Source organism: Meleagris gallopavo, chromosome Z (assembly GCF_905368555.1).
Source record: "Meleagris gallopavo chromosome Z, MGAL_WU_HG_1.1, whole genome shotgun sequence".
Taxonomy (NCBI): Eukaryota; Metazoa; Chordata; class Aves; order Galliformes; family Phasianidae; genus Meleagris; species Meleagris gallopavo.
In genome coordinates, this window is record NC_139435.1 from 16,425,377 (window position 1) to 16,452,915 (window position 27,539).

General features: G+C 35.9%; 1 protein-coding gene across 4 annotated transcripts in view; it reads right to left on the reverse strand.

Annotated features, from left to right (window-relative positions):
- Positions 1 to 5,403: 5,403 nt before the first annotated feature.
- ARL15 (ARF like GTPase 15) overlaps positions 5,404 to 27,539 on the reverse strand; it is a 223,884-nt gene continuing 201,748 nt past the window's right edge. For 2 of the 4 annotated variants that reach the window (XM_085212800.1, XM_085212801.1), the window contains one exon: positions 5,404 to 9,370. In XM_085212800.1, the coding sequence (XP_085068926.1) occupies positions 9,218 to 9,370 (153 nt within the window). In that variant the 3' untranslated portion in view covers positions 5,404 to 9,217. Of the gene's footprint in view, positions 9,371 to 15,032; positions 15,111 to 27,539 lie in introns of those variants that run through there. The other 2 variants (XR_014880321.1, XM_085212803.1) reach the window with 2 other exon arrangements.

A 27,539-nucleotide genomic window follows, 5' to 3' on the forward strand; every position in this document is an offset into this window, starting at 1 on the left:
TTCCCCACACATCAAGGTTCAATTTGTATGCAAATCCTCCCTCATTTGTTCTTGCTCCCTTCAGAAAGGACAAATTTAGTATAATAACTGTAATTGCTCTAATAACATGAAAAAAAACGACACCTTTATGGGACCAACAATCAAAGACTGAAATTGTAACGCAGCCTGACAGGTGTGGAGGCATGCCACCGTTACTGCTTTTCCCAGTTCAGTATTTTTTTTGTCGTCTTGAAAAGTGCTTGTCTTAAGGACCTGGCATGGCTGGCTTGTGGCTCATGAACCCAACGTAGATCTAACAAGCGATGTGTGCTCCTGCAGCAGTGCTGCACTGCTGCTGGTCTTTTGAGCCCCCTGTGGAGAAAGAAGTGGTCAGTCCAGCCTAGTGAGATGGAACTGCTGCCAGCAGCTCCTCAAACCATCCTCTCCCTTCATCGCTGTTATTTCTGTGCTGAATACCTAATAGTCAAGAGACCATAGGCTCAGACTTCCAATCCCTGAGACGGAGATGTTACACCACAGTGGTGACCAGCGTCTTTAATTATACTAGGCTAACATTTTGCGCATCTCTTGATGAACTGATTTATTTGTGATGGTCATCTCTACAGAAAAATGAAATGAATGACCAAGTCGGTTTTTTTTTGTTACAACTACGTTTTTTCTACCAGCTGTAGCCATTTTTTTTCTTGTTTAATTCCAAGATTAGTAAATGAGAATCCATTTTCAGTGTCAGCCAGATGGATCAGGACATATCTGCTCATGTTAGTTATACTCCAATCCAATAAGTCTTTCAATCACATGTTTTACATGTTTTAATCACAAAACCAAACATCACAGCTGGCCCTGCTCCTCTTTTAAGATAAACCGACCGTTCAGAGATCAGCAATTGCATGATGCACAGTTCTTCACTGGGCTAACGTAGACAGATTCAAACTAAATTTATAAATACATGAATAAAGATGGTGAGAAATGGGTCTTCATGCACTTCCAGATAGAGAGAGGCCACAATACTGTGGCTCATCTGGAGATAACTGATCCTTTAGAGTTCCCTATGCTTAATCAACCACTCTGAAGGCATGCTTGCATCATGCAGGTGGGAATTGTGTAAACAGGCGTGAGCACAAAGGGTGTGTTTTTTAACCATTTTATACAGGAAGGTATTCAAGGATCAAACCAGTAACTGGAAATATTGATTAGCACCAGTATTAACCACCTCCATTGGGCCTTAATCAGGCCAGACATGAAGTGGCTCCCACATATGATCTGTCTGAGAATGTGCAAATCACCAGTATCCATGTACTATAAAATGCCAAGCTGGAAAGAGAAAAGAGTTTTTCTTCTGTTTGTTTTGACTCAAACCTGAAGGCAAGACTGCAGAATCTCTCAGAAGTAATCAGAGCAGCAAGATTCACCATTCTGAAGCAATTTTATGGAAGATTTTTCAACACTCAGAAAAGAAAATGCTAATATGGGATATCTTCTGTACAAAAATGGTTTGCATTTTCTTACATGTCTAAATCACCAATGTATCAACATATAAAAACATCACACGGCATTTGACATTGATACTAAAATTCTTTGGGGATCAAAAGCACGTGCTAGAACTAGGCAAGATATCTATATAGCCCATTGCAGTAGATTCATATATTACTGGCACCTCTCTGTGGAGAAAGGACTGAAACAAAATCTCAGGTCCACTCATCAGAACAAGGAAAGAAATAAAAGATAAGGTTCTGTCTCAGGTCTCAGGGCCTGGGCTACCAGGAATGCTCCTGGTTCTGCTAAAGACTTTGATGTTTGAATGTTATCCTTATTCTATAGGAATAAAAAGTGGGAAACAAAAACCACAACATTTTTTATTCTGAAAGTGAACACTAAAATCATCTTGCCATGTAAATGAAATGAAAACTGCAGGGAACAAAATCTCAGCAACATACTGCTATCTTTGGGTAAACATTTGTTTGCAGTATCTCTTTAAAATAATACTGTCAACTTCAGTGATTGACGATTACACCCCATTTATCACTGACAACCAGAATTATTTTTTCAGCTGTGGATCATGTTAATTGTGGAAGCTAATAGAGAGGAATGTGAAGTAAATGGTCTCAATACCTTTACTATATGTGATTACTTTACCAGATTTGCAGTACTGTATTTACTGTAACCAAAAGGTCATGATCTAAATTTTAAAGGTAAACAATGAACTTTTCTCCATCAGTCACAGTCCTGCAAATCATGCATAAAAATATTTTTAGAAGAGGCAACTAGCATCTTCTGTTCATCTGTTTTGCTTGTTTTTAATCATAGTTTCATAAACTTAAAGGAATTCTTTCAGCTTTAACTAACATACAGGTACACCAAGGAGGACCTAAACTATCTTGACAGCAAGAAAGCAATTTAGTAAAGCTAGACTAAAGCTTTTATAATTTGCATTTTTGACAATGAGTGCACATTTCTCTTCTGTGGAGAAATAAATACTGAGGCAGTGATGAGACTGCATCGTTCCCTTCACTGTTAAACAGAAAATTTCCCAGATACTGCAATTTAATGATTGTTAATTCTAAATACTACAATCCAATTCACATCTTGAATCTGAACATCTTACAACGACACCACAAGCGATTGCTACAATAAAATAATTCTGACATAGTTCTGCTAATAGATGTCTATGTTACAAGCATTAAAAACTCAGGATTTTAATACTGGCAGCAACAACAGTCATTGAATGTAATATTGAATGCAATCCTAGCGCATAGGTTAAAAAAGATTGACTCTATTTCTAATCATAATCTTCTCTAAGACTATGCCATCCCACATGGTAGCCCACAAAGTTTTCTATGAAATGTTGAGAATCTTTTGTTTAAAAAAAAAAAACAAGATGTATTATCAGTGGAAAATGAGTATGCAAAGTGGAAATGAGATGGGGTGCCACTGCAAAGGAAATGCTGCTGTTTTAACATGTGCTAGCAGAATGTATACAACAAGGATTTTTAAAGCGCCAGCCTTAACACACAGGAATTGTTGCTTTAAAGGGACTGCAGCAAAGTTCACAAGCCCAAAATGTAACCTGCTGTAAAATTAAGCTTTTTGCAAAATGCTCTTTTGATCCTGAAAAAATGACCAAGCTTCCAAATCCAAGACTGTCACATTGTTAAAATAGCAAATACTTTGCTGTGCTTTGTCATTAAATTTGGTTCAGTTTTGCAATGTGTACAGGTATGTAATGATTTTACTCTCTCTTCCACACTATCTTTGGAACTATGCAAGATATTCACAACATCCAGTATTGGATCTTTTGTTTGGGATTTAAATGATTGAGCATTTCAGCTAGCAGTAATTTACATCAGAGCAATAATATGAGACTTCTATACTCCAACGGCAAATGTCTCCTTAGAAAGAGGGCATTTCTTTATACATGTAAGTTGCCAAACCACAAAATAATTAATTTTTATCTTGTTTTACTTAATACATGCAAAATACTTCCCAGGGCACACTGAACTGCAATAAATCATAGCTACATGGCATAGTAATCAAAACGAACAACAGCATTTCACAACTTAAAGGTGGCAGATAAAATAGATCTCTGCTGTATTTTGTTTTTCTTAGTTTTAGCTTACAATCTAAAAGTGAGAGCTAAGGAAATTAACTATGACTTGCTTTCTTCATATTGCACAGAAGCATAATAGAAAGCTATAGTGCATGCTTGTATACATGCCTGTGCTAGCATAGGGGCATATAAACAGAATTTTCATACAAGAAGAAATGTTGCTGTATTTAGAAATCAACTGTATAAAAGCTTTTCTTTACAAATATTCTCCCAACCAAAAATCAAGAAACTGCTAGGCAGTAAGTCCTCCATTCCCACAATAGTGGAATGGTTGAGCATGGATTATTCATCATCTCCACCCTCCACACTTTCCACTCCGAATTCATTTTTTGTGATTATCCCAAATCAGTACAGGACATTTTGCTGTGCACGGTTGTTGGGATTACTGTAAACAAGACAAACAGATTAACATTTGCCCCTTGTGTTCTTTCCAGCTAACTGCCACAGAAAATTGGAGCTGTACAGACTACAATTAACCTCAATATTCACATTGGAACATATACCCTTTTGTAGACAGTTTCAGTTATTCAATGATGAAGGCATATTTAAGCCATCATAAACAGAAGCGTTCAGCATATTTGATGCATAAACACAGAAGTGAGTCTGTCCTGAATATATTCCATTAAAACCAACCAAAATAACATGTACTACATTTTCCTATGAAATTTGGTGAATGAACAAGCAGTATAGACAACATATCTTGAGTTTCTATAAATATAGCTGTGATAAAAGCTGAAATATATTAAAAGCAGCTAGCATTAAGCATAAATGTCTCATTACTTGTTCAATTAGACTTGATCTTCAGTTCAACCCACACAATAACATTAGTCAGTTCACCCATGAGGGCTGAGCAGGCTAATGATCTTTCCTTGTATCTTCATCTAACAGAAATCAGCAATCCTACTTCCTTACAGGGTGATTTCAGAGCTCCTTTTCAGCTGCAGATACTGAAAAAGGAATGGTTTCTCCTTTCAGATAGGATATCTCTCTCATCCTTGTGTTAACCTAGGCCCTGGATGACTAACCCTACAGCTGACGCAAACAGATGTTTTTATTTGTTTGAACTATTAGGTCAAAGGGCTAATGAGCTAATGAAAATTCTTTAAAGAGCTATCAAATGAGGGATGATCAGCAGATTTTCAGTTCCTATTTATGTGACATATAAGAATGAAGAAAATATTCTGAGTTTACAAATCCTTTGCTTCCATCTCAGTTGATGCAGATTTAAAAATAATGAAATTCTGAAAAAGCATAATTCAGGAGATGAATCAGAAACCTACCGACCAGCTCCTGGTGCTGTAATTCCATCAGCTGTGAGTGTCTTTCTGCTCAAATGTTTTATAGCATAGCACCAAGAAGCTTTTCTTTTTCCCATAGTATTTTAATTTGTTCAAATTCTGGAGCATTTTCTGTGTAAGTATTATGTCATGTCAATATGTGTATTATACCATGTCGAAGATTTCTAGTCATGTAAACAAGTCCCTCAGTTTAATATTATAGAATAAATGCATAAAAATTACACCAGCTTCTGTTCCAGCAAGTCTGCAATATCTCTCAGGTATATTTCTCAAGTAGCAACATTTTACTTTGGAAATAAGTCAGCTAACTTTTGGAAATTTTAGTTTTTCACATATATCTAAGTGTGTAGATTTGTATAATTTTGCAGTGATGATGCTCCAATCATTTTTTATTTATTTTTTAATCTAAGAGTAAATAAACTGTTTTCATGTTTCCCTACTGAAGTAAATACGCCAGGTCCCTAGACTTGGTTACTACTCAAAAAATCCAAACTTAGCAGCTCAATTCTACACAGTGTTTATTTTCTTTTTGTCTTTTTGATAGTGGAAATCATGTATAAATCACAAACAGTACAAGTTCCTCATGTCTAGTAGTTGTCCACCTGAATGGATCAACTTTTGCGTAGAGACACTGTATTTTTAGTATAAAGTCAAGATAATATGGCAGTTAACTAATACTCTCAACTACAGTAAAGATACAAACTTTTGTAATATAAATTAATTGCCATTACAAAAAGGCAACTGTATTAACTAATACGGTACAAAAATCTGCAACTTCTATAAATATAATGAAATGCAAGAAATTAAATGAAATAATACATCACAGATTTTTGTATAGCGCATTTTGAAGAGGCAAGCTAAGATACATGTGGAATATTGTACAGCAAGAAATAATGTCAAAATGCACTGAGATTTAACTTTTTTCCATACAAATGCTAGAAGTACAAGTACAGGACACAACATGGAAGCAGTAAAATTATCAGCTCAAAGTGAGTAGACAAAAAAAGTTGCACTGACAAGTTGTAAAGCATTAAGCAGCAGACAGAAGCTTGTCAAAACCAGCTGTTGTTGGATACTGATTGATAATGTTTTCATTCTGACGGCTGAGACACTGCAGACAACTACGGCTCTGAGAAGAAGCCTGATGTGGGCACATACACATACACGCACTCACACATACACACAAAGTAATTTAACAGATGTCTAAAGAACATTAAAGCACAGTATCTTTTTTAAAAAGACAGTGTTCTCTCCTTAATGAACTTGCATGGAAAGTAGAGCCCAAGTTTATTTCATCTAAATGATGAGCATGTGTGAAAAGATTAAAAAAAAAACCACACACACACAAACCAAACAAAACCAAGAAAATGCCATTGAGACTAGTCATCCAAATAAAATCTGCATTGTGCTCACAGTGCTTACATATTCTGCCATAGCCAAAGTATTCAAAACACTTTAGACAACGAAGTGTGATGTGTACTGCTATAAGTATTTTTAATACTTTCACAAAAAGATGAAGTTGTTCACAGACAGTAAAAGGGTACATATCCATTAAGTCCATCCACAACACAAAGCCACAGAACTACATTCAAAGTAAAGTTAAGCGTTGGTCTTAGCCTTAAGCATTTATGAGGTATTGTTTCAACCTGCGGTGAGGAATGATCACTATATTAGTAAGAAAAAGCATATTTAAAGTTATTTTGAAAAATAAATCACTGCTACTGTGCAGTTGGTATCCCCATAAAGAAAAAGTATTTACCATCAAAAGGTCCAGTCTAGCTGCACACTGGCACGTGCCAAAGCTGTATTCTCATTGACTAGTTAGGTGGGCCTTTTGGATGTTAGTCATGTAGCACCTTCCAACAGTGCATAGTTGGGAAATCATGACTAAAATACAAAACTCAGGAACTATGAAGTCATAGAATCCTAGAGTCATAGAATTATTTGAGTTGGAAGGAACCCTTAAAGGTTATCTAGTCCAACTCCCCTGCAATGAACAGGGAATCTACCACTAGTTCAGGTTGCTCAATTTCACCGGACCAGAAACACTAATAGTACAAATAAGTGTAGTTCCAATACTGTGATACAGTTGGGATTCCTTCAATTTTTTGTACTTTTGGTCCATAATTTCAAAATGGGAAGGAAAGAGGAAAAAATTGGAAAGAATTAATTTTTTGTCTCCTAACTAATGTTCCATGGCAAAGCAGTAAAAGCTCTGAATCCACCTCTTTGCCTTCCTTTTTGTCAAATTGCCTTCCTTCTCTGGGAGACAAGCCTCTTTCTCCTCCCCACCATTTTCTACTTGTCATTTTCCCTAATCAGGGAAGAAAATCTTGGGATGCTGTAATCTCTAAACTCATGTAAGCTAAGGCTGCACATCAGATCTATCTCCTCTGCAAATTGAAGTAAAGGAGACTCCTTAACCCACAGGATAGAAACTGATGAGCAACCAAGTTGCTTCTACAGCCGAAGAGGCTTGAACTATCATAGAGAGCTTGTCTGTGTGCTTTAAAATGAGTAATTCCAGTTTTTGGATATTTCCAAGAGTAGAAGCAATGGGGTGATTGGCCTGGCAGTAAAAAGAAAAAAAAAAACGAAGCAAGAAGAGATGCCCTTCATGCTTATGAGCAAAACTTTCTGCCTTTCTGTCACAAAGTCAAACAATGAGCTTAACAGGTTTTCCAGCTTTGTTCTGATAGTAGGAACTGAGTTAAAACAGTAACTATCAGGCCATGCATTTGGGCAAGAAATAGTTCTGAGGGAGCAATACAAGAAATCCAAGGATATGGAAAAGTAACCAAAAACCTATAAAAACATTTTGTTTAACAAGGAGCATAATTGCAAGAAATAGAGAAATGGCTTTTCCTTTAAAAGCTAATGCTTACTATTTTCTTATTCTCAAATAAACTAATAAGAAACTATAATAAACTTTAAACTTAAAAAATAAATGCTTGGAGTGGAAAGATATGTTGCCTAAAGCCTTGCAACAGGAGTTACAAGTTTCAAAACATAAGCAGGATCCATGAGGAACCACTGACACGTCACTACAGCTTGTGTACAAAGACATCCATGCACAAGGCACAACATTCAAGGTGTGCACCCGCCTGGTGATCAATCTGCACATACCCTGTTGTGATTGACTTCATGGTGAACCATGGCATATTTCTTTAAAGAATAAAATCAGTCAATAAGGTTTTAAAAGTAAAGTCATTAAAAAAAACCTGAAAATCTACAATGGGGAAAATTTGGAAAGAGGAAGTATGCACTGTGTTACTGGGACTAAATGGGATTTTTCCAAACATATTACAAATGTTGTTTCCAATGAATACTTTTTTGTCTTCTAAGTAACATGTAGCCCAGAGGAAGTTTGAAAGAACAAGTTATAATCCCTTGAAAGGAGAAGCTTATGATACAAACACTGGAAGGCCCTTCATTATGGTACCTTGGCACCATTAAAGTAACAATAGCATACTATAAATGAGTGATAAAGAAGGCAATCTTTACTTAAAATCAGTCACACTTATATCTAGTAATAAAGCCTCCACAGATGAATTAACAGAAATTTGCTTTGCTTCTCTGATAAAAAACTGCTAGTTTAGAGAACTGCTAGTTTAGCCAACTTCTGTATATTTTCTAAAAACATTGTTTCTTCTTACCACCTTTTTATGCCACCTATTCTTCAGCAATACTGTTACCTGCACACATCTGTGTACAAATTTCCCTTTAAGGGAACTTCCAGCAAAATAATGGTTCTGCCTTTGACAAGGTTATGCAGTGGCTTAAGGAGAGGAATCATGTAATACATCCACTGTGTTTTCATTTAGTAAAATTTCAGACGAATCTGTGCACTGACATAAAACAACTTAACTTTCAAGGTATCAGCAATGTTAAGGTTCTCAGTGGCTGTGCTTTCCATACTGTGGGGTCAGTAAACAAGCTAACAGACAGATTAGTCTCACAAATCTTTAAGACATGAGTTATTTTTGAAAAACAAGGTAGCAAGTAGAATGCCACCTTTACAGACTATGTTATTCTTGTGCGTGCAGAATTTCCTACCAAGGATGATGGCAAGAAAGCAACATGCAGTGTGTGCAGAACTAGTGGTAAACAAACAGGAACTCCCTATTTCAGTAGTGTAGACGACTTTACTGGAAATAGTCATGTACCTGATTCACAGAGTATTTATTTTAACAAAAGGACATTCTGCACTGTGTATGAACATCACATCACAGTCTTGATACCACACCATAAGTAATCTGTGAGCAGAATGAACAGGTACAGTGATGCCTGGAGAATCACTCTTCCCTCTTGTGTTTCACATTCTTGAAGGTTCGAAGTCTCTCTCCTCCAGCAAGTTTATTAGAAGGGAGAAGCTGTCTTTTACTGCCTCCATATCATCCAAGGAGCAGGGTTTAAGAATCCAGCGCTTTCCACGTGCAAGTGGCTCAAGTTCGAAGTATTTTTTGATCTATTAAGGAAAAACAAAAGAGATCGATGTATTAGTACTACAACCACCACACACACTCTTTCACATCTTAAAAAAATAAGAAAAAAAAACAACACACAAATTGACAAAAACAATACAGAAAAGATCAGGAGCCTCATTTTTAGCATCTTATCCACAGCTGTTCTTATAATATAGGTTATATGTTGTGACCTGAAAGTGTTTTCTTTAGGGGTGAGTGACCTGTTTGCAAGCTACCATTCTACCCATACGTTTAACAGCATGGGAGGTCTGGGGAAGAATTATATCTACTTAAGGCAAAGAGCAAAGCACACAAAGCAAGTTTTCAAAAGCATAGCCTAAATAGCAAATGTAATAAAGAAATTCTAGGTTGCATTTGAACTTTAATGTTAGAGCTGCATGTTTCATAGCAAAATTCTTCCAAAATCAGTTAGTTTTTAAAATTCAGCACAGAATATTAGCACACCAATGTGATTAGAACAATAAAAAATATGTGGGACATGATGGTTTTCATTCAAAATCTTGCATGTTCCATCAGCTTTTAGCTGCTCTCTAACAATATGTAATAATGCCTATAAAGAAGGCTTTTAATTAAACTAGTAAAAAATAAAACAAGTTTTATTTCTGCAGCAAATATGCAACAAGGAGGCAAGCATTATAATGCAGTATAGAATTGCAAGTTTTGGAATGATTATATGCCTTGACAAAATACACTACAGGTGATATAAATGCCTATTAGAAAAAGAGTTTACAGGCCATTTTGGTCAGTAGATTACCTTAAGCTGTTTTCATCAGATTTTCAGCCTTTGATAGTATTTGATCCAAAAGCCTACTCATGGCTGACTAAAACAACACAAAAATAGACTAGCACAAAATAGACATTCAGTTTTTAAACCCAAAATTATACCAATATGTGCTATTGTCAGCACGCTAACAGAAATATTTAGTTCTCGCTTAAATTGCATATTCTTGTTCTGTATAATTCTTGCCAAATATCCTTAATTTTCTTCTACTGCAGACCAAGCCACAAGCATGCACATGAGCAGGAACAGGAACAGTTGCTCATAGTGTGGTAGGCAGTAGACTCCCTAGATAGTCAACTGGAGCCACACAGCATGAAGGCTCCGTGTGCAGTGGAGAAAAAACGAACTGCAGCATATCTATACAGTTCTGTCTAGTGTCTACACAACATGTCTATTTATTGAATAATGGATTATAATAGAAGAAACTATGGTTGCATCAACTCACACAAATCAGAATTCAACCGTGGCAATGTGGAAGAAGGTTTGTCATTTTTTAGTAAAGATTTCGGAGTAGAGCTTCTATTAACAAATATTAGAAAAAGTGATTTGGTTTTGAGAACTGAACTTCTGCTTCCCCTAATGAAGATATAGATGGAAACTTTTCAAATGTATTTCTAACAAAGCATAAAACTATCAGTAGTAGTCTGAAAAAAAATGTAGAAAATGAAGAGCAGTACCTGGCACTCACTGCACATCAAACAAATCAGAAAAAAATGGAGTCTGCAACAACTGTTATTTTAATATCAACTTTTTAGCATTGCTGACACAGTATCATATTAATAACTAATATCATGACATGATTGTACGTGATGAGAATATAAACAATAATCTCTACCAGTAATACATGATAATATTTCTTGCAGCTGAAGTGACACCAAATTGAATTTACTCCCATTAATATTTTAAATAGTGGCACTGATCACAGAATTCAACAAGCCAGGAAAGAAAGTTCTCTTGCCTCTCTCAGTAACAGCCTCCCTGACTGCAAAACAAGAGGAGGAAGTAAAAGGGGCACAGGAACATAACAAAGTAAGGTGTCAGCACAGCTAGTTGATGGAGCAGCCTGTTGGTGTTAAGCTGACAAATATGGTTGAGTAACTTGAGATGTTTCGGACCCAAAACCCCAAGGATGTCTACCACACCCCCTCTACTGGAAAACAATTGCTATCAGCTCCTTGAGCTCGATGAACTCTGTCTGCAATGTTATTTACATATGCTTTTTAACTTAGGCTGTGCCATACGAGGAAATGATTAGGAAAAGGTTATTATGTTTAATGAGATTACTTGGATTTAAAAGCATTAAATATGTAGGAACACATACAAAAGGAAATGATGGCAGTAAGTAGGCTTGCCCTGAGTCTTGTGCATTTGTGAGCAAATTCAACATTGCTCCCCAAGGCAGTCTTTAGCCAAGAAAAACACAAGGACTTCAAGTCATATTTCAGTGCCTGCAGACTTCAAGATCTAATTTCTATTTCAGTACTCAAACAGTATCAATTGATTTAATAAGACAAATTTTCCAGAAACATTTTTATTTGGATGCCCAAAGATGACTAAGATATATTTTTTAATATTTCTTGGTGTGTAATCAAGGTGTAACAAAATCATCAATGTGCTGTCATCGTTTTACACAGCTAAGGAACAGTTCACAGTCTCTGCATTAGTAAGTCTGAATGAATACTGAAATTAAAATACTCATTAAGTGGAGGTTTGAAAACAGCATAAAAACACAACTCCTTGCAATCAGAAAAATATCAACCATTTTCTTCACATCTACAGAGAAAAATCTAATGCAAAATCAGAAAAAATAACAAGTAATAACTAACTAAACCAGAATTAGCACAGAAGTGATCTTCTACAAGCTAAGAGACACTTTGTAGTATGTTACTCTATTTCATCACTTGCAGGCTTCTACTATTTTGAAAGTCCCAGAAATAAGTTTGCAGGCACAAATATTTTCACCTGCAATGTACTACAATTTCTCCCATCAATCAGTTCTAATAACAAGTTGTTTTCAGACTTGAGTCCTTTGTTACATATAAGAGATAAAACAACACAAAAATAGACTGGCATAATCAGATGCCTGCTGCTGTTTATGCAGTTGAGTTCTGAGAGCACTAGCATGCTCTCAGCATTCCATCCACTTTCTTTTCACTGCTCTGTAGCTGCTTTTGGCCTGGCCATCATATATACTTGTCCTCTGCCAGATTTCCTATGAGGAGGTACATTAATCATTAAAGTATCTAAAGGAAGTTGAAATCCTCTGACTACATACCTTGGTAGCCCCTTCCTAACAAGGTAAGCACCAGTAAACTATTTTACAGCTCCTAGAAGTGCACAAGTATGAAGGAGGGCAGCTATTAAGAGGAGCTCTTTTGTCTTGCTCTCTTGCATAACTGATGAAAAGAGTTCTGCCTACTCATGGATGCTGAAGCAAAATATTAAGACTCAAAAATGCTTCAGATGTCTGACACATCAGACATACATTTACATACTCACTTTGCATTTGTGTTTACTGAGACTGCTGAATTTTTAAGACATAACCTTAGAAGAAAATATAATCAATTAAATCCACATCATTTCAAGACTTCTTTACTACTATTTAACAGGATTTCACTGTATGTCTTGACTCCATATGAGGGCCTTGTTTTATAGAGAAGCTAACATTGCATTTATGCCACATTCTGAAGTAAAAAAAAATCTAACAATACACTTTTGCAATTATTCCTACTCCTCCCACACCCCACTTTCTGAAGTCCTGTTCTGTTGGCACAGTACATTAAGCATATGGTTATCAAATGTTGCTTAACCTATATGCTGCAAAAGTCAAGACATAATAAAAGAATTGATGCCCAGAACCTCAGCTGGGGTAAATTAGCACAGCAGCATGGAACTGATGTTACCAAGTTGATCTACGTAAACTGATTTACCAGTCCTGGCTGAAAGCTTTTATATATGGTACTACTGAACCTCATCTAGCTGGTTTGCAGCACAAGAGATTCAGGAAAACTTACATACTGTAAGAACACGTGAATATAGAGTCATTTCTGTCTTTCAAGATGAAAAAAAGCTGCTTCAATACATTGTTTTTCATCTGAATTAAAAAATTTAATATCAAAGTTCGTCAACACAAAAAGACTTCAATACACTCTAATTTGCTGAAAAGAAGTTCAAGATGCCAGCAATTGTTTACTTTACCAGGCTGTATTTGGATAATTTAAGAATAAAATATTTTTCATCCACTATGCTACAAATTGTAGTAACAATCACACATTAAATCTAATCAAAAGCTGCACAGTCATGTCAGTTTCCTTACTAGTCTGATTTTTTTCTAAGTCTTTGACAGGATTAGGCAAGTATTTCTGCTTTGTTGAAGGTATAAATTAAACTAAAATTACCTAACCTGCTGAATCCATATATTAACTACAAGGAATGTTTCATTCATTTATCCCAAATCCCCACAGATAAGAAATGCAACAATAATGGGAGATGGGACCTTCCCATATTGACACTGCAAATGTTTCACTGGCCAGCGATGCTCAGATTACATTCACAAACATCACAAAAATCTGCTTTTTGGGGCAACTGTTTAGAAAACCCACAAGAGAGAGGTAATTTTGAGCACTGAGCCCATGAACAACAGAAGAGCTGCTTGTAACAGTGACCAAAGCAGGCTCAAATTCAGTATCTTTGGAGAAGAGAAAAAGCCATAAAAGTCCATCACATAGCATTAAGTTTTAAAAAGGGAAACTACATAAAATGAATAACTTAAAGAAAATCAACTGTGCAGCTAAAAAGGTAAAATGTTTGCAGGTGGCACAGAAAAAAAACATCCATAATTAGAGGCTCAGAGTATATTTATAATGCTACAGAAGACTTTGAAAGAAACAAAAAAAGCTTTCAACAGTTGCAATAAGGAAAAGGATAGTATTAGAGGTAAAAGAAGTTATGTCTAAAGAAGGAAAATAGAAAACAAAAGAAAGGAAATTCTTGCAAATTAAATAGAAACCACAAATGTTGACCTACTAACCATAGAGTGCAACCCATGGCTTAAATCACCACTGATGCTAAAAAGTGTATTGAAATCTACTCTAGTTTATGTTACTGTGCTGGACTGCAAGCTGCAGTCTCTTCTGCTGCTACACATGCTTTTCTACTGATCATGTTCTCAATATGCAGTGATTTATAAGAGTGAGTGGAAGGATATTTAGCCACTTTATCTTAAATCAACTAGTTCAATCCACTGCTGAACAAGTGAACAGTTGCATGCCTTTCCCTAAAAATCTGCTGGTTACTTCTTTATCACTTCTTTATCTGACACCTCACTTGGTGAAAAAAAAGCCTCCTGTCTGACCAGAACAGCTGGTCAAGCCTGCACAACTGTTAGAAGTTTCATACGTTTATTCTTCTTATTGAGACATTCCATATCCTCCTATAATGATACTTCATGCGTGACTATTTGTATGCTTCTTCAGAAAAGTGATCTCATCCATGTCTAAAGGGATCCTTGTAATGCACCCGTGTCTCATACTCCTCCTAAAACACCCATACCTCATCTTTATTGACTCCACATGGTACTTCTTACCCAGCAGGGACAAGAAGAAAAGTTCCTCAGCTGATGGGAAGAGATGGGGATGCTGCTGGGGACAGCAGGACCAGGAACAGCCCTGGTCAGCAACTCATGCATGGAACTATTTCCAGAAAGGCCAATTTGAGGTTAAAAACACTACCAACCATCAAAACGTTCTTAAAACCCTAGTTCCTTGAAGTTACATATTTTATTGCCAGCTGAGCTGTGCCACTGAACACGAGGTCTCTAAGTGCAACATCAAACATTTGCAATAAATCAATTAAATGCATACCATGATGACCAGAACCATGCCACTGAACCTCTTTTACTGATAGATTGATTGATTGATTGATGTCTGCTGAAGTATGACCTGCTGAAGCAAAAGCAAAACACAAGTCTAGTTTCTCCAGCATGTCTCTGGCAGCAGGATAAGCAGATTATCCAGACAAGATTTCAACAGAAGCACAAGACTTTTTGTTCAGCTCCTCACAGGTAATGGTAGATGCTTTAGAAATCAGCATTTCTGAATTGTACAGCTTTCCAAACTTTTTAATTCTGATTCTTGCAAAAGATTATCTGAAACACTTCCAACTGTGCTTTGTACTTAGTTTTATAATATACGTGGTGGATATTTTGTCTCATGAGTCTTTACAAAGAGGAATAGTTTCTTACACAGATATTTCACAAAATAATTTACACTGTGGCTTGTGGAACAGGTGCCCTTTTTCATTCTTGTAATACTGAGTGGCCACAAGACATCACCCTTTTTAGATTATAAGTAACAGCTTAAAGAAATGTGTTTCAGAGAAGATTCCTAACTGTTCTGAATGAAGAAATAGGCTCTCTGGCAAGTCAGCACAGACATGCTGTTCCAAACAGAGAGCAAGCAGTCCTGGCAAATATAAGTGTGAGACAGAGGAAAGGAGAGCAAGTTAGAGAGCTGGAAGAAACATACAGTGGGGTGCTTACTGTAAAATACAAAATATTGTGTAATTTATCAGGATGGAGAGAGTGGAGGACTTTAAACATGTAAGTGTTTGGGTTTTTTTGTACAGGTACATATAGTTATGTTAGGATAGATCTATGACTATAAGACAGATAATGACAGAAAACTGCTGGATGTTCAACGGCACTACCGAGGCTTGCATAAGGCACTGTATTTAGATGAAAGCAAAGATAGGCTTTGAGTGGCTGCTAGCACCTATCTGCTCTTTTTCATGCAATTCTTTACCATGCAAAAGGATACACCTGTACTTTGTCTTCCATGTTTTATTCACCCAACATATTCTTTTTATCTAATAATGTATTTTTCATATACCTGGAAAACATACAGACAACATGAGGATGGTAGTAGTAGTACACCTATGCAGAGAAAACCAGACTTCCAGATGAAGATTCATACAAACAGTACGGGGCTGGACAACAAATATCCAATCCCAAAGCGAGCAACACAGAAGCCATTCCTAAGTGATGAGTGAAACCACAAGAACAGAGGAAGTGGTTTTAAAAAAAAAAAAAAAAAAAGTGCAAAGAAAGCACAGAAGAATAAGAATTAAGTGCCCACACCTTTAAGTCTTAAATTTAGTACAAAGAAATAAAGTGAAGCAGAAATCAAAAATCAGATTCTCATATATAATATTAAACTGCAATTTTTCTGTATTGGACTGCACATTTTTACCTCATCACTAATCCTGCAGGTCACTGCTCCTACTCATTCCTCAGCTATCTGTTCTTATCCAAACTAATTTGGGTTGCAGCAGATAGTGGCAGATGCATGCTTGTACAATGCCTTGCTTTAGTGGAGATGCAGCATCAGTTCTTTTTACCAAGAAATCTCACTTAGAGTGTTAGAATACAAAATCTTTAAGAATAAAGCTGAAAATTATCATTGATTAAAGTGCAGGACATCTAAATATCACATTTTCCCTGCATATTACAAAGAGACAGAAATGTTCATTTTCTGTAAGTTAGAACAAATTTGTATACAAGTATATTCTTAGCATATCCAAACATATTCTTAAGATATTCTAGAATAACTGATTGAATTTAGATCATTTTCAACTTAGAATAATTTGTTTAAATTTTAATCAGTGCCCAAATCAGTTCAAAAAATAGGGCATATACAAAAATAATTTTATAATAAACCTATTAAAACCTTTTACTACGTATTACCATTTCTTTACCCTCTAACTTTACAGCTTTTTAAATTACATTTTGGTTAAATTACTTAAAAAACACAAATAGCTAGTGAAGATTCCACACATAGGACCTTTTGAGCAGATATCCATGAGTCTTTCACAGTTTTATCTCTTTTATTGTTTGTTTTAAAGACTGTAAATATTCACTGTTTACTTCAGACTATAATATTAAGAACACAGTATTCTGATTTCAGCTGCAAAATATGTTATCTTTAAATACAGATTGTGGCTTTGCTACTAACAAACCCTGAGCCACAGTACACCTGGTTTTAGCAAAAATGAAAACAAAAATATCTTTTATCTGTGGTGCTGAATGTCAAAATAACCTTTAGAATAATCAAAAGTCCAAGTATTAATTCTTATAAAGACATTCCTTCTGCAAATAGCATGTTTTCTGTTCAGATAACAGTTAAACAGTATTTTCTGCAGAAGTGCATATGTGATGATTCATTTGTGTGTGCCTGAACATGTACATACATCTCGTACTTGAATAAATAACATCTGTATTCTGTGCCCACGTTTGCAAAGCTTCACAACACTGTATGGACACGTATTCTTGTGTCAATAGTGAGGGGCAGTTTCCAAGGGCTTTGTGGTTGGTTCCTCACATTTACACTGCTGAGAGCATTCCAAGCCAACAGGCAGTGAGAACACAAAGAAAAGCCATTTATTCAGCAGTAGCTGTGGTTCTACAGTATGGGCTAACGCACCTAAGATTAGTGGTCGTGCCTATCACACTCATTCTGTGGGTACAGAGCAGAGTGAATAAAAGTGGATGGTTTCACCCTCCCTTCAGGTCCTCTGCGGGGAGATTTTGTTATGCAGTCTGTATGGCAACCACCTGGCTGCAATTAACTATTTCTAATCCAAATCAGAAACAGCAAAATAAATAAATTTTGGAAGCAAGCCACCGCTCTAAGCGAGGTATTCCAGCTACTCCAGATTTATCTCCATTTCTTGATAAAAAATAACTTTCCACCTAGAAATGTGGCAGAACACCTTCAAGCCCTAAACAGGACATTGCCTAAGTGAAGCCTTTCACAGCTTTCAGATTCTCTCATAAAGTACATGGATACAAAATGTCAGGGATATATATAGAGAACAGACGTGTGCAAAACAATTCACCACCACCTCTAAAGTGTTAGTAAATGCACAAAGAATCATAAAGAGGGCAAAAAGGGAGTTCATTGCACTGAGAGAAGATGTTTTTTAACCAGATAATGGAGGTTTTTCCAGTGCTGGGGGGCAACAGCAAACAACTGCAGAGATGACTACTGGAAAAGCTGGGGGTGACTGGAAGGATTTTGAGAAGATGGTGAACACAGTGAGATGCTGTAGAACTTTACGGGTTTCCAGCTTCCTTCTGGCTTTCAAAATTTCAGGTAACAGGTTAGAATCAATCTTTTTGGAGCCTTAGTCCTTCCACTGCCGTAGATTGTAGTAGATAGCTCTGTTTGAGAAGTCTTACAGTAAAAAGGTTCCATGGGAAGGGACAAACAAAAGATTAATATAAATAAATATTCCTCACCAACTGCATCAAGATATCACTTGCCCTACCTTATCCTGAGCCACACTTTGAGAAAAAAGATGAAATAGTAGGCTGTAGACTGAGAGTTTCACAAACATAAAAGAAAGTTACACTGAAACCACACTGCTCTCCAACAAATGTGCAAATTTTAGGACAGACGAACAGCATCCATAAAACTTACGGTCCCTCTGAACAAGGTCTACTGATAATAATACTGATGATGCTCAAATAAGAATCTATTGTGATGAAGTGAATTACATATAGACATAGATATAAAACAAACTTTTAAGGAGACAAAGAGATTAAAAAAGATTAACACAAGTTGATTAAAATATCTTCACACATGAGATTTTTCTAAGAACTTTTTCTTTCATTCCCCTGACAAAATAACTTACCTATTCAAAATTGTGATCTAATTAATGTACAATCATTTCTTTAGACTTTGGGTTGTTGATGCTCCCTATGCAAAAATCTCAAACCTGCACATTTACAATTGCTATTTGAATTTTCTTTACACTAGAAATCACCATGTGATAAGTTTGCTGACCACTTGTGGCAATGTAAAAGCTTGTAGTGTATTCTTGAAATTGGCACTATTTATCCAGTATTACTTAATAAAGAACAATTAAATAATACAGCTAAAAAAAAACGTAACTAAGCACTTCATACAAACCAAGAAAGGTTCTGTACATTGAAGTTAATGAGTTTAAATCCCAAATTCACATATATGAAACAACCAATTATCCTGTCTGAAACACAGGCTTGTAAAACTCTCAGTTACTTGTAAAACGGTCTGCTACACACGAGTAAGATGTTGTTTAAATGACTTGTTTGACTAGACGCATTCACCATGAAATTGATTCTTTTAAAGCATTATTTTTTAAACTTCATAGAAGTTAACTGCATAAACTGAAAAAAAATCTGGCATTATAAAGCATTGTTTTCAGTATTCAGTATTGGGTTAGTACTTTATGAGGTTGAGGGTTTCTTGAATGAGAAACTAATGAAGAATAAATAGTCATTTGTAGGGAGGTAATTGAAAGGTTTAATATGATTGAACTATTCTGCCATTTCTGTTCTAAAATATATGGTATAGGACCTAGCGTTATTCCACCACAGCCTGTGCAGTTCCAAAGTAGCACAACAGGTAGAACACCTTTCAGCTACAAGCACCAAAAATAATTTTTCTGAGACTAGCACTATATTGTGGCTTTACACCTGACACTTCAAGCTAATTACATATTTTTTTAATGTCATTTAGGCAGTGGGTGGCATGAAAAGGGGGTAACTTGCAACAGACGACTGAATATTCCTCCATCTCCAGCTCAGGAAGTCAGTTGCTCAACTTTACTGGGATCTAGATTTCAAAGAAAAATAAGTATCTATTGCAGTGAACTCTTGGAATTGAATATATAGAAAATCACTGCTAAAAATACATTCTTTGGTAGCACTTTAGATTTGAATGTTTAGCATGATCATATAAATACAGACAGACATAACTGAGCCATAATAACTGAACAGAATAGAATTTTTTAAGTAACACCTTATGTTTGCTCCCATCCTCCCAAAATTTTACTATTGACTTATAGTGAATTAATATACTAGTGATATGTTTCTAATAGTTCACAGATGCTTAAGTAACTTAAAACTAAAAAGCAAAGTCTATTTGGTACTAGTTGAAATTTAGTATCTTGCTAATGGAATATTTTCAATTGTTCTCTCAAAAAAAAGTGGCCTCATTACGAGATAAAGCAGTAAGAACAGCTTAAAAAAAAATCAGTGTAACAAATAAAGTGTTTTGTACATCAGCCCAGAAAAGCTGGAAAAGATACTATGCTGCCCATTGAAAAGCAGTTTTGGAGAAGAATCAAATCCTCAGACTTTGAATGAGCTGCACATTGTATAGCAGTTTACTCAACATCCACTGAAGGCTGCCACCAGCCATGCTGTTTTATAAGCCAAGTTGTAGACAGATTAATAGAAAGGACAGTGTCATCAACACGTCAGTCAGACCACAGGCAGTGTAGAAGGAATTGGAGAGGGAAAGTAAAGAGAGGTGTGAAGACACTGACTACATAACATGACTTAGATGACATACAAATGATGAAACATACTGCTTCTGAGGATGTCTGATCCATCACAGTAAAAAATATTTTTTCCTTTCAAAAATATTGAAAGGAAAAAAAATCAAGTCCAGCTTCAACATCAGTTTCATGCTTGCCAACTAGTAAGTATGAATCTGCAGGTGGACAGTATTCACAAAGTCACAGTGAAACAGTGACAATTTTCACACAAAACAAAAATGGTTCATTTGTTCCCTTGGTAGGAGTTAAAATGCATTAACAGCAGCTAGTAGAAAATATATAAATGAAGTCAACCGAGTTTAGATTAAAAACAAGTGTGGGACAAAAAACTGCAGCTGAATGCTGTCAAAAACTCTAGAGGCTGATGGGCTGATTGGATCTATAACTTTGGATCTGTTCTTGGAGGAGGTGAGACAGCAGTTCTGATTATTTTATATAAAACACATACAATAGCATAATAAATCTAGTAGGATTTATATAATCCGTTTATATTAAAGATAACATGTAAACTTCATAAATTTTACCAGAAGTATCAGTTAAAACATGAAGATCCTTTCACTCTAGCCTTGTCTATGTTTACAGATACCCTATATAAAGATAAAAAGCCAAAGTAATTATTTCCTAAGATATATTGCTCTGCTAGTATAGCCTGTACACTTACAACTCACATATTGAACAGTCCCATTTCTGTGAACACATTCAACCATTCACTTTGCACAAGGAATTTTCTAACCTAATGTGTAAACATAACCAGTTCAGTTAAGTTATTTGATTTTCCTTTTTCTCCAGATAATGTTTTGAAACATGACAGTTAGAGGAAGGTAACTGAGTAACCACCCCACTGGTGTTTGTACACAAATACTGTGGAGGACATTCAACTTGTTAATTTCTATTTTCCTTTCATTACTACAGAGATGGCAGTAAGATTAATTGCAACTATGTATTTTATGAATGCTTGATACTACAGCATAATAAAGATGTAGGATTGCACTTAATCCATACTGCATACATCTAACTACCCATGTTAGTCCTCAGACAAGAACATCTCAATTTCTATTATATATAAAGGAAAAGTGACATCATTATTGAAATGGCTGCACAAAAAAATGTCTATCTGAAGCAAGAGGAGAAATGTAGGGAAGCATCTTGCTAATATCATATCCAACAATATTTACTCTCATTAAGACTCAAAACCTTGATGTGTTATAGAGAAGTAAAAGCACTTGTTCAAGTAATTCTCTTTCACAAAAAGTTTATCTATCTATCACAAATCCCAACTGGTAGGATATGCATGCATCCACTCCAACAAAAACCCATTTTATAAATATCTGTGTTCTTATACTTTGATGTTTGCACATACTTGTGCACAGTAGCCTCAAATTCATTTGCAATCACACATTTGTGGAAATCGAATGGTAAGTACAAGTGAGAAATTGCATGGATAAGTGAGGAGAAGGAAAACAGGGTGAAACAGGAAATGATTATTCCCAGTCTGCTGAAAATAATAAAATTGGAATGTGCACAATTCAAAAAGCTTTCAGATTCCTTCATATAAGTATTCTTTGTGAATGAATAGTACTATTTAATTTAATCACTAATTGCCCATTCAAACATATCTTAAGTCTATTTTTCTTTTACTGGTAGAAACAGCTACTGTTCAGACCTTTCCACAGTGCACTGGGCTTGGCCGCATGCTACTAACCTCACAACAGGCACTCTTCCAAAACCAGAGAGGAGAGAAGAGACAACACTGCATCTCCCAGCCAACAGTGATTTATGGAATTGATTTTATTTTTTAAACACTACAGACTGCAAGACACTGAAATACCACAGTGCTATAGGTTGTGCTTGTATCTGATACAGATAAAGCTGGAATACTTTGAAATCTGGTTTCTACTTCAGACTGGAATATTTTGAACCAGGAAATTGTGGGGAGAAAAATTAGTACAGAAGAAGAAAAAAAAGAAAACACTTTCTGCACAATTGCTAGCATTAATATATTTTAAGAGCATGATCTAGGCCACTTTCCTGCAGAAGGAAGTTTGTGCAAAGAAGTGGAGGTCAAGCCTAGAGTGATACGGTTCACTGAATGACCAAATAGAGGTTTACATATTTCCTTTATGGCTGCTGGCACTGGTTTCGGCCTAGAAGCCTCTAATGAACAAAGAGAGCTCTGATCCCTTCTGGAACCATTCATATGTGATTAAGATCCAACAATACAGCACTTTGATCCACTGGGCTACAGAAGGATTGGATGTTTCCTGAAGGAGTCATTTCGGGTTAAAGTGGAGAAGAAGAAAAGACGATGGGAATTTTCCTGATCAGGTCAGTCTGAGACCGCGCTTTTCTCACATCTAATGCACATTGTACTCTTCTGAAGCTTTGGAAAGATGACAGGTGACTGAGGTAGGAAAAGAAGGGAGAACTGTGGAGACAATGTCTTAAATTTAAATATCAACAAATACAAATAATAAATTTGCTTTTCGAAGATGGCTTGAGATCTACTTTCAAGAGAAGTAAACTGAGTTAGTTGCTGCAAACTATACTTCAACAAGTGAGAATTATCATTGTAGGAAGTTGGATACCATCTTCCACAGGTATGTTTGAAAAGGTTGCAGCATCATAGTCACAAATATACACTCTTCCTTACTCTGATATAGCTGAAAACAGCCGGAGAGGTAGGGGCAGGTCTATTAAAAAATCTGAAAGAATGAACACCTGGTTCCTTGAAAGTAATCTTTCTATCTTGACACCAATGTACTTCACATAACCCAAGAGAATTAAAGACCTGTTTGAAGTTAGAAGAGCATGTACATGACACACCATTTGCAGGAGTATTTACTTTTTTCATCAGGCGTCAGTATTAAGCACAGGTGATGGATTCAGATCCACAGGAATAAACAGAGGCTGGAATGTCTAGACTACCAGGAAAGCATAACACAGGTGTGACAGCTCTCCCCAGCTATCGCATTCCAACATTTTCAGTATAAACTAAGTAACTTCCATCATCTGTTGATATAAAAGCAGAAGAGGGAAAACATATTTGGCTTTGTCTACTACAAATGTCTGCTCTTAACAATTTATTTTGGAAGCTAACTCTTCTTTTCATATTTGGGTTGGATGCTTCCAACTCCACCTGGGGATGGTTCAGCTCTCTGGCTATCCAGCAAAACTGTGTTCATTTCAGAAAGCATATTAAACCTCTGTTAATGTTTTAGCCAGGCTGGTCATATTTTAATGCTTTCTATATGACTGTCCTACCAGACAGCAGGTGATTTTCTTCTCAGAAGAAAACAGTATTGGTCATATAGACTTTAATATCTTGGACTCCTTGCCAGAGTGTTCATACTATGATTTCTCACATCCAAATGAAGAAAAAATTGCTATCTTTCCTCAGCTGATTCTAAATCAGCAACACTGAATCAGCCTGGCAGCCAATTACCAACAAAAGTCAGCATGAAAGCGCAGGGAATCTACATGGTGGCAACGCCAAAACTAAAATCCCATCAGCATTTGTCATAACAGGGAGCTTGGTACAATAAAGTACAATAAAGAGCACACACTGTACACTACTCAATTTTATAGAGGTCCAATTTCAAATGTATATTAAACAAATCTTGGACTATTGCATTTCTGTATGCAAACAAAGCAATTAAAACGTTCCTTAAAATTTCTTGAGGCAGGACCACAGTTACAACACATGAAACAAGCATTTTGCGTTAGTATGTTAATTTAGCATTGATAAGCAGGTTTCCACCAATTCTGAAAAAAACACAGTTTAAGAGAAAGATGAGACTTGCTTTGGAAAACTTAACTGCAGCTTTATGCTTAAACTGTTTCTCTGAGTACTGCTTCCAACTATGGTAACTATATGAGTTAAAATCAGTTTCAAAACAGCATAACTATTCCAGCTCTTGAATATCTTTCACACTGTAGATGATTTATAAGACAACAATATCAGAATCATCTACTAAATTTCAGTGTCAGCAGCACGATAGCGTGCCTTCTGAAATGTCATTGCTTTTTTATTTTTTGTTTTTCACCACAGTCATAACAGCTTTGTCATTCTGTATGATTAAACTGTGGTTTTGCTGAAAGTTGGAGCCTAGTCACACTTTATTACTTCCAACAATTACTTCATCAGCATAATCCACCATTTAGAAAAATAATTTTAAATTAATGGTTTTGAAAACAAAGCAAAAAGCACAAGAAATTCAGCACATACCTGTGCTTCACAAGCCACTTCCCAAAAATCTGTTTATTCCAACATGTACTACAGTTTTATTCAAATAAATAAAAAGATATTTTGTGTTGATTTATTTTAAAATATACTTATGCCAGAAATGTAAAGCATATTTCTTAGACTGAATTTTTGGCTATGTAAAATCACTGATATTTCTACAGCAGAAGTATTAACATAATCAAAAGATTATATGGAAGTGATATAAATACACTTTACCTAATTTGCAATTAAGTTACAAAAAGTTTTATTACCTCATCACACATCTATAGTATCATCATCAGTGGAAAGCTTCTCAGTAAAATCTTCCTCAGTAACTAATGTATTAATATTGCTACTGTGATTTCACCTGTTTAGCAAAATATAGTAAATCTCAAATTGATCATTTAATTTTCATTAACTGATCAAAAATTTATTACAACACTTCTGCTATTAAAAATCCATGTAACAGAGACAATTTAACAAATCCATTAGACCAGCACAAATACAATGTTTTTTGAAACTGTGGAATCATAGACAAGAAATTATTCCCTCTGGACTAACTAACAATGGGTTGTTCTCTAGGACTGATTTGCAAGTACACAGATGGGAAAGAGTCTGGACGGCAGCACTCTCCCATGACATTTATGATGTTGCAGTTCATTAAGTACTCTATGGTACTACTGCTAAGAGCACAACACGCTCTGGCAAAGCCAATCTCCTCAGTGGACTCTAGTGCTCAGCTGATCAGATAAAGCCCTGCTGTTATTGACCCTGTTTACAATTAACAACAAAGTCACAGATTTTAAAGGCAGGTCAGCAGTTGGGCCAGCTGCTAGCTACTTGCAACCTGCAAGAGGAACCTGGCACCTAAGTGACACCTGTGCTTTTGGCACTCATTCTACCTCCACGCACATGCTTGATAGAGTGCTAGGGTGTGGCTCTACATCAGCACATCTAGGAGGACTCCATTTTTTTCAGAACTGTCTGTACTGTAAAAACACTCTGCAATCAATCAATTTAAAATAAAGCCATTATATTCTCAGTTTTGGAGAGTCTGTTTTGTTCTGTCCCAGTGACCAAGAAAACAATCTTTCATTATTAGCTTTCAAAGAAAAAGATGAACTTAAGATTTTGTGGCCGCATATCATGATGCTGTATTGCATCTGTACAGTTACACCTGGTTTCTTGATCAGGTTTTCCCAGAAAGCCTTGCTGCTTCCCTCCTGACTTACGTTCAAAGTCAGTGGTGAAGGATCACCCTCTTTGCTTTCACCAGCCAGGTGGAGAAAAAGGGGCAAATTTTCTCTGTATTTGTTGGCCAGGAGATGTCAGCTCCATTTGCTATTAAAACTTTACTGCACCATTAAAATCATCCACAAAGGTAAATATTACAGGGTTGAGCCATCACAATGCATGGTGACTGGACATCCAGTTGTAGGTACGCTTTGAAAAGAAGACAGGTTCATGCACAGGAAATGTAAGGGAAAAGAACTAAAGGGACTACATTGTGTTTGTTTGTTTTTCATTTTTCTCTCTTCACAATACTCAGCTTAAAATAGAGGCCAAAGATGGCAGGAACAGGAGAAATAAATGGTGAAGAATGGTGGAAATAGGCAGTAATATATATATATATATATATATTATATATAATGTATATGTCCATTAGGAACATACTAAGACAGAGGGAAAGACACAGAACTCAAAGCAGAAAACATCTGGATCATGATTAGTTTTCTTTACTGTTATTTGCAAAAGACTGATAACAGGTGGTGTTACAAATGAACTGCATCTTCCTTTAAAACTATTCTTGCACCTCCACTCCTTTCTGGTGGTTTCAGGAGCCACTTGAAAGGCCTCATTCCATAATATCTATGTTTTGAGACACAATCCAGATGTGCAAAAAATTTTTTTCTGCAGATTGTACTGAAGTGTTAATACAATGCCATACTACTCTATGTCTTTCAGACCCACCTTAATCTGAAAAAGCTTCAAAGTGAACACAGATATTATTCATTCTAGTCAAGAATATTGCTACCAATTGCATGTCACTATATTATTCATTCTAGTTCAACAATACCACTACCAATTACAAATCAACATCATGACAACCCCTGAGAACATGGTTAACAAAGCCATATGGTAACATTTACCATTGTCATACCCTTTTATAAGATCTACTAGTCAGCTAACAACGTGTCTAGAATCATACACCATAGTCTAAAAGAAGATAAAATATTCAAAGTATGGCTTCAGTAAGATTAAATTTCAGACCCAGGAATTTTTTACTTTTTTATTTTTTTTTTAAACACAACCACTGAGCATTATAAATTCAGCAAATCTGGTTTATTTACTTCCTGAAGTATTTAAGGGCATACTTTCATTTTATATTTCAGATTCACTTAAACCAGAATAAATCATTTCCAGAATGATACAAATTAAGGTTTAATTAAGACACAAGCAGAAATGTTGGATTTTATAAAGCTTTCACAAGAATCCCATTTGATATTAGAGAGCAACAAAGGAAATGTCATATATACATGTGAGCTAAAAAGTTCATGCCCAGTTTAACAGATGAAGGGCACAAAGTATACGTTAAAATCCTCCGATTGGCAAGCTGCTTCAAGAGTTTGATATAATTATTTGTGAGCAGACCCATTCAGGTGAGTAAATATTTCACTTTTGACTTCTAGGTAGTTTTTTCCAATTCTTCCCTCCCACCCCCATTCCAAGCTTCTTGGAATAATCTAGGTAATGGCTAGCCATAAGG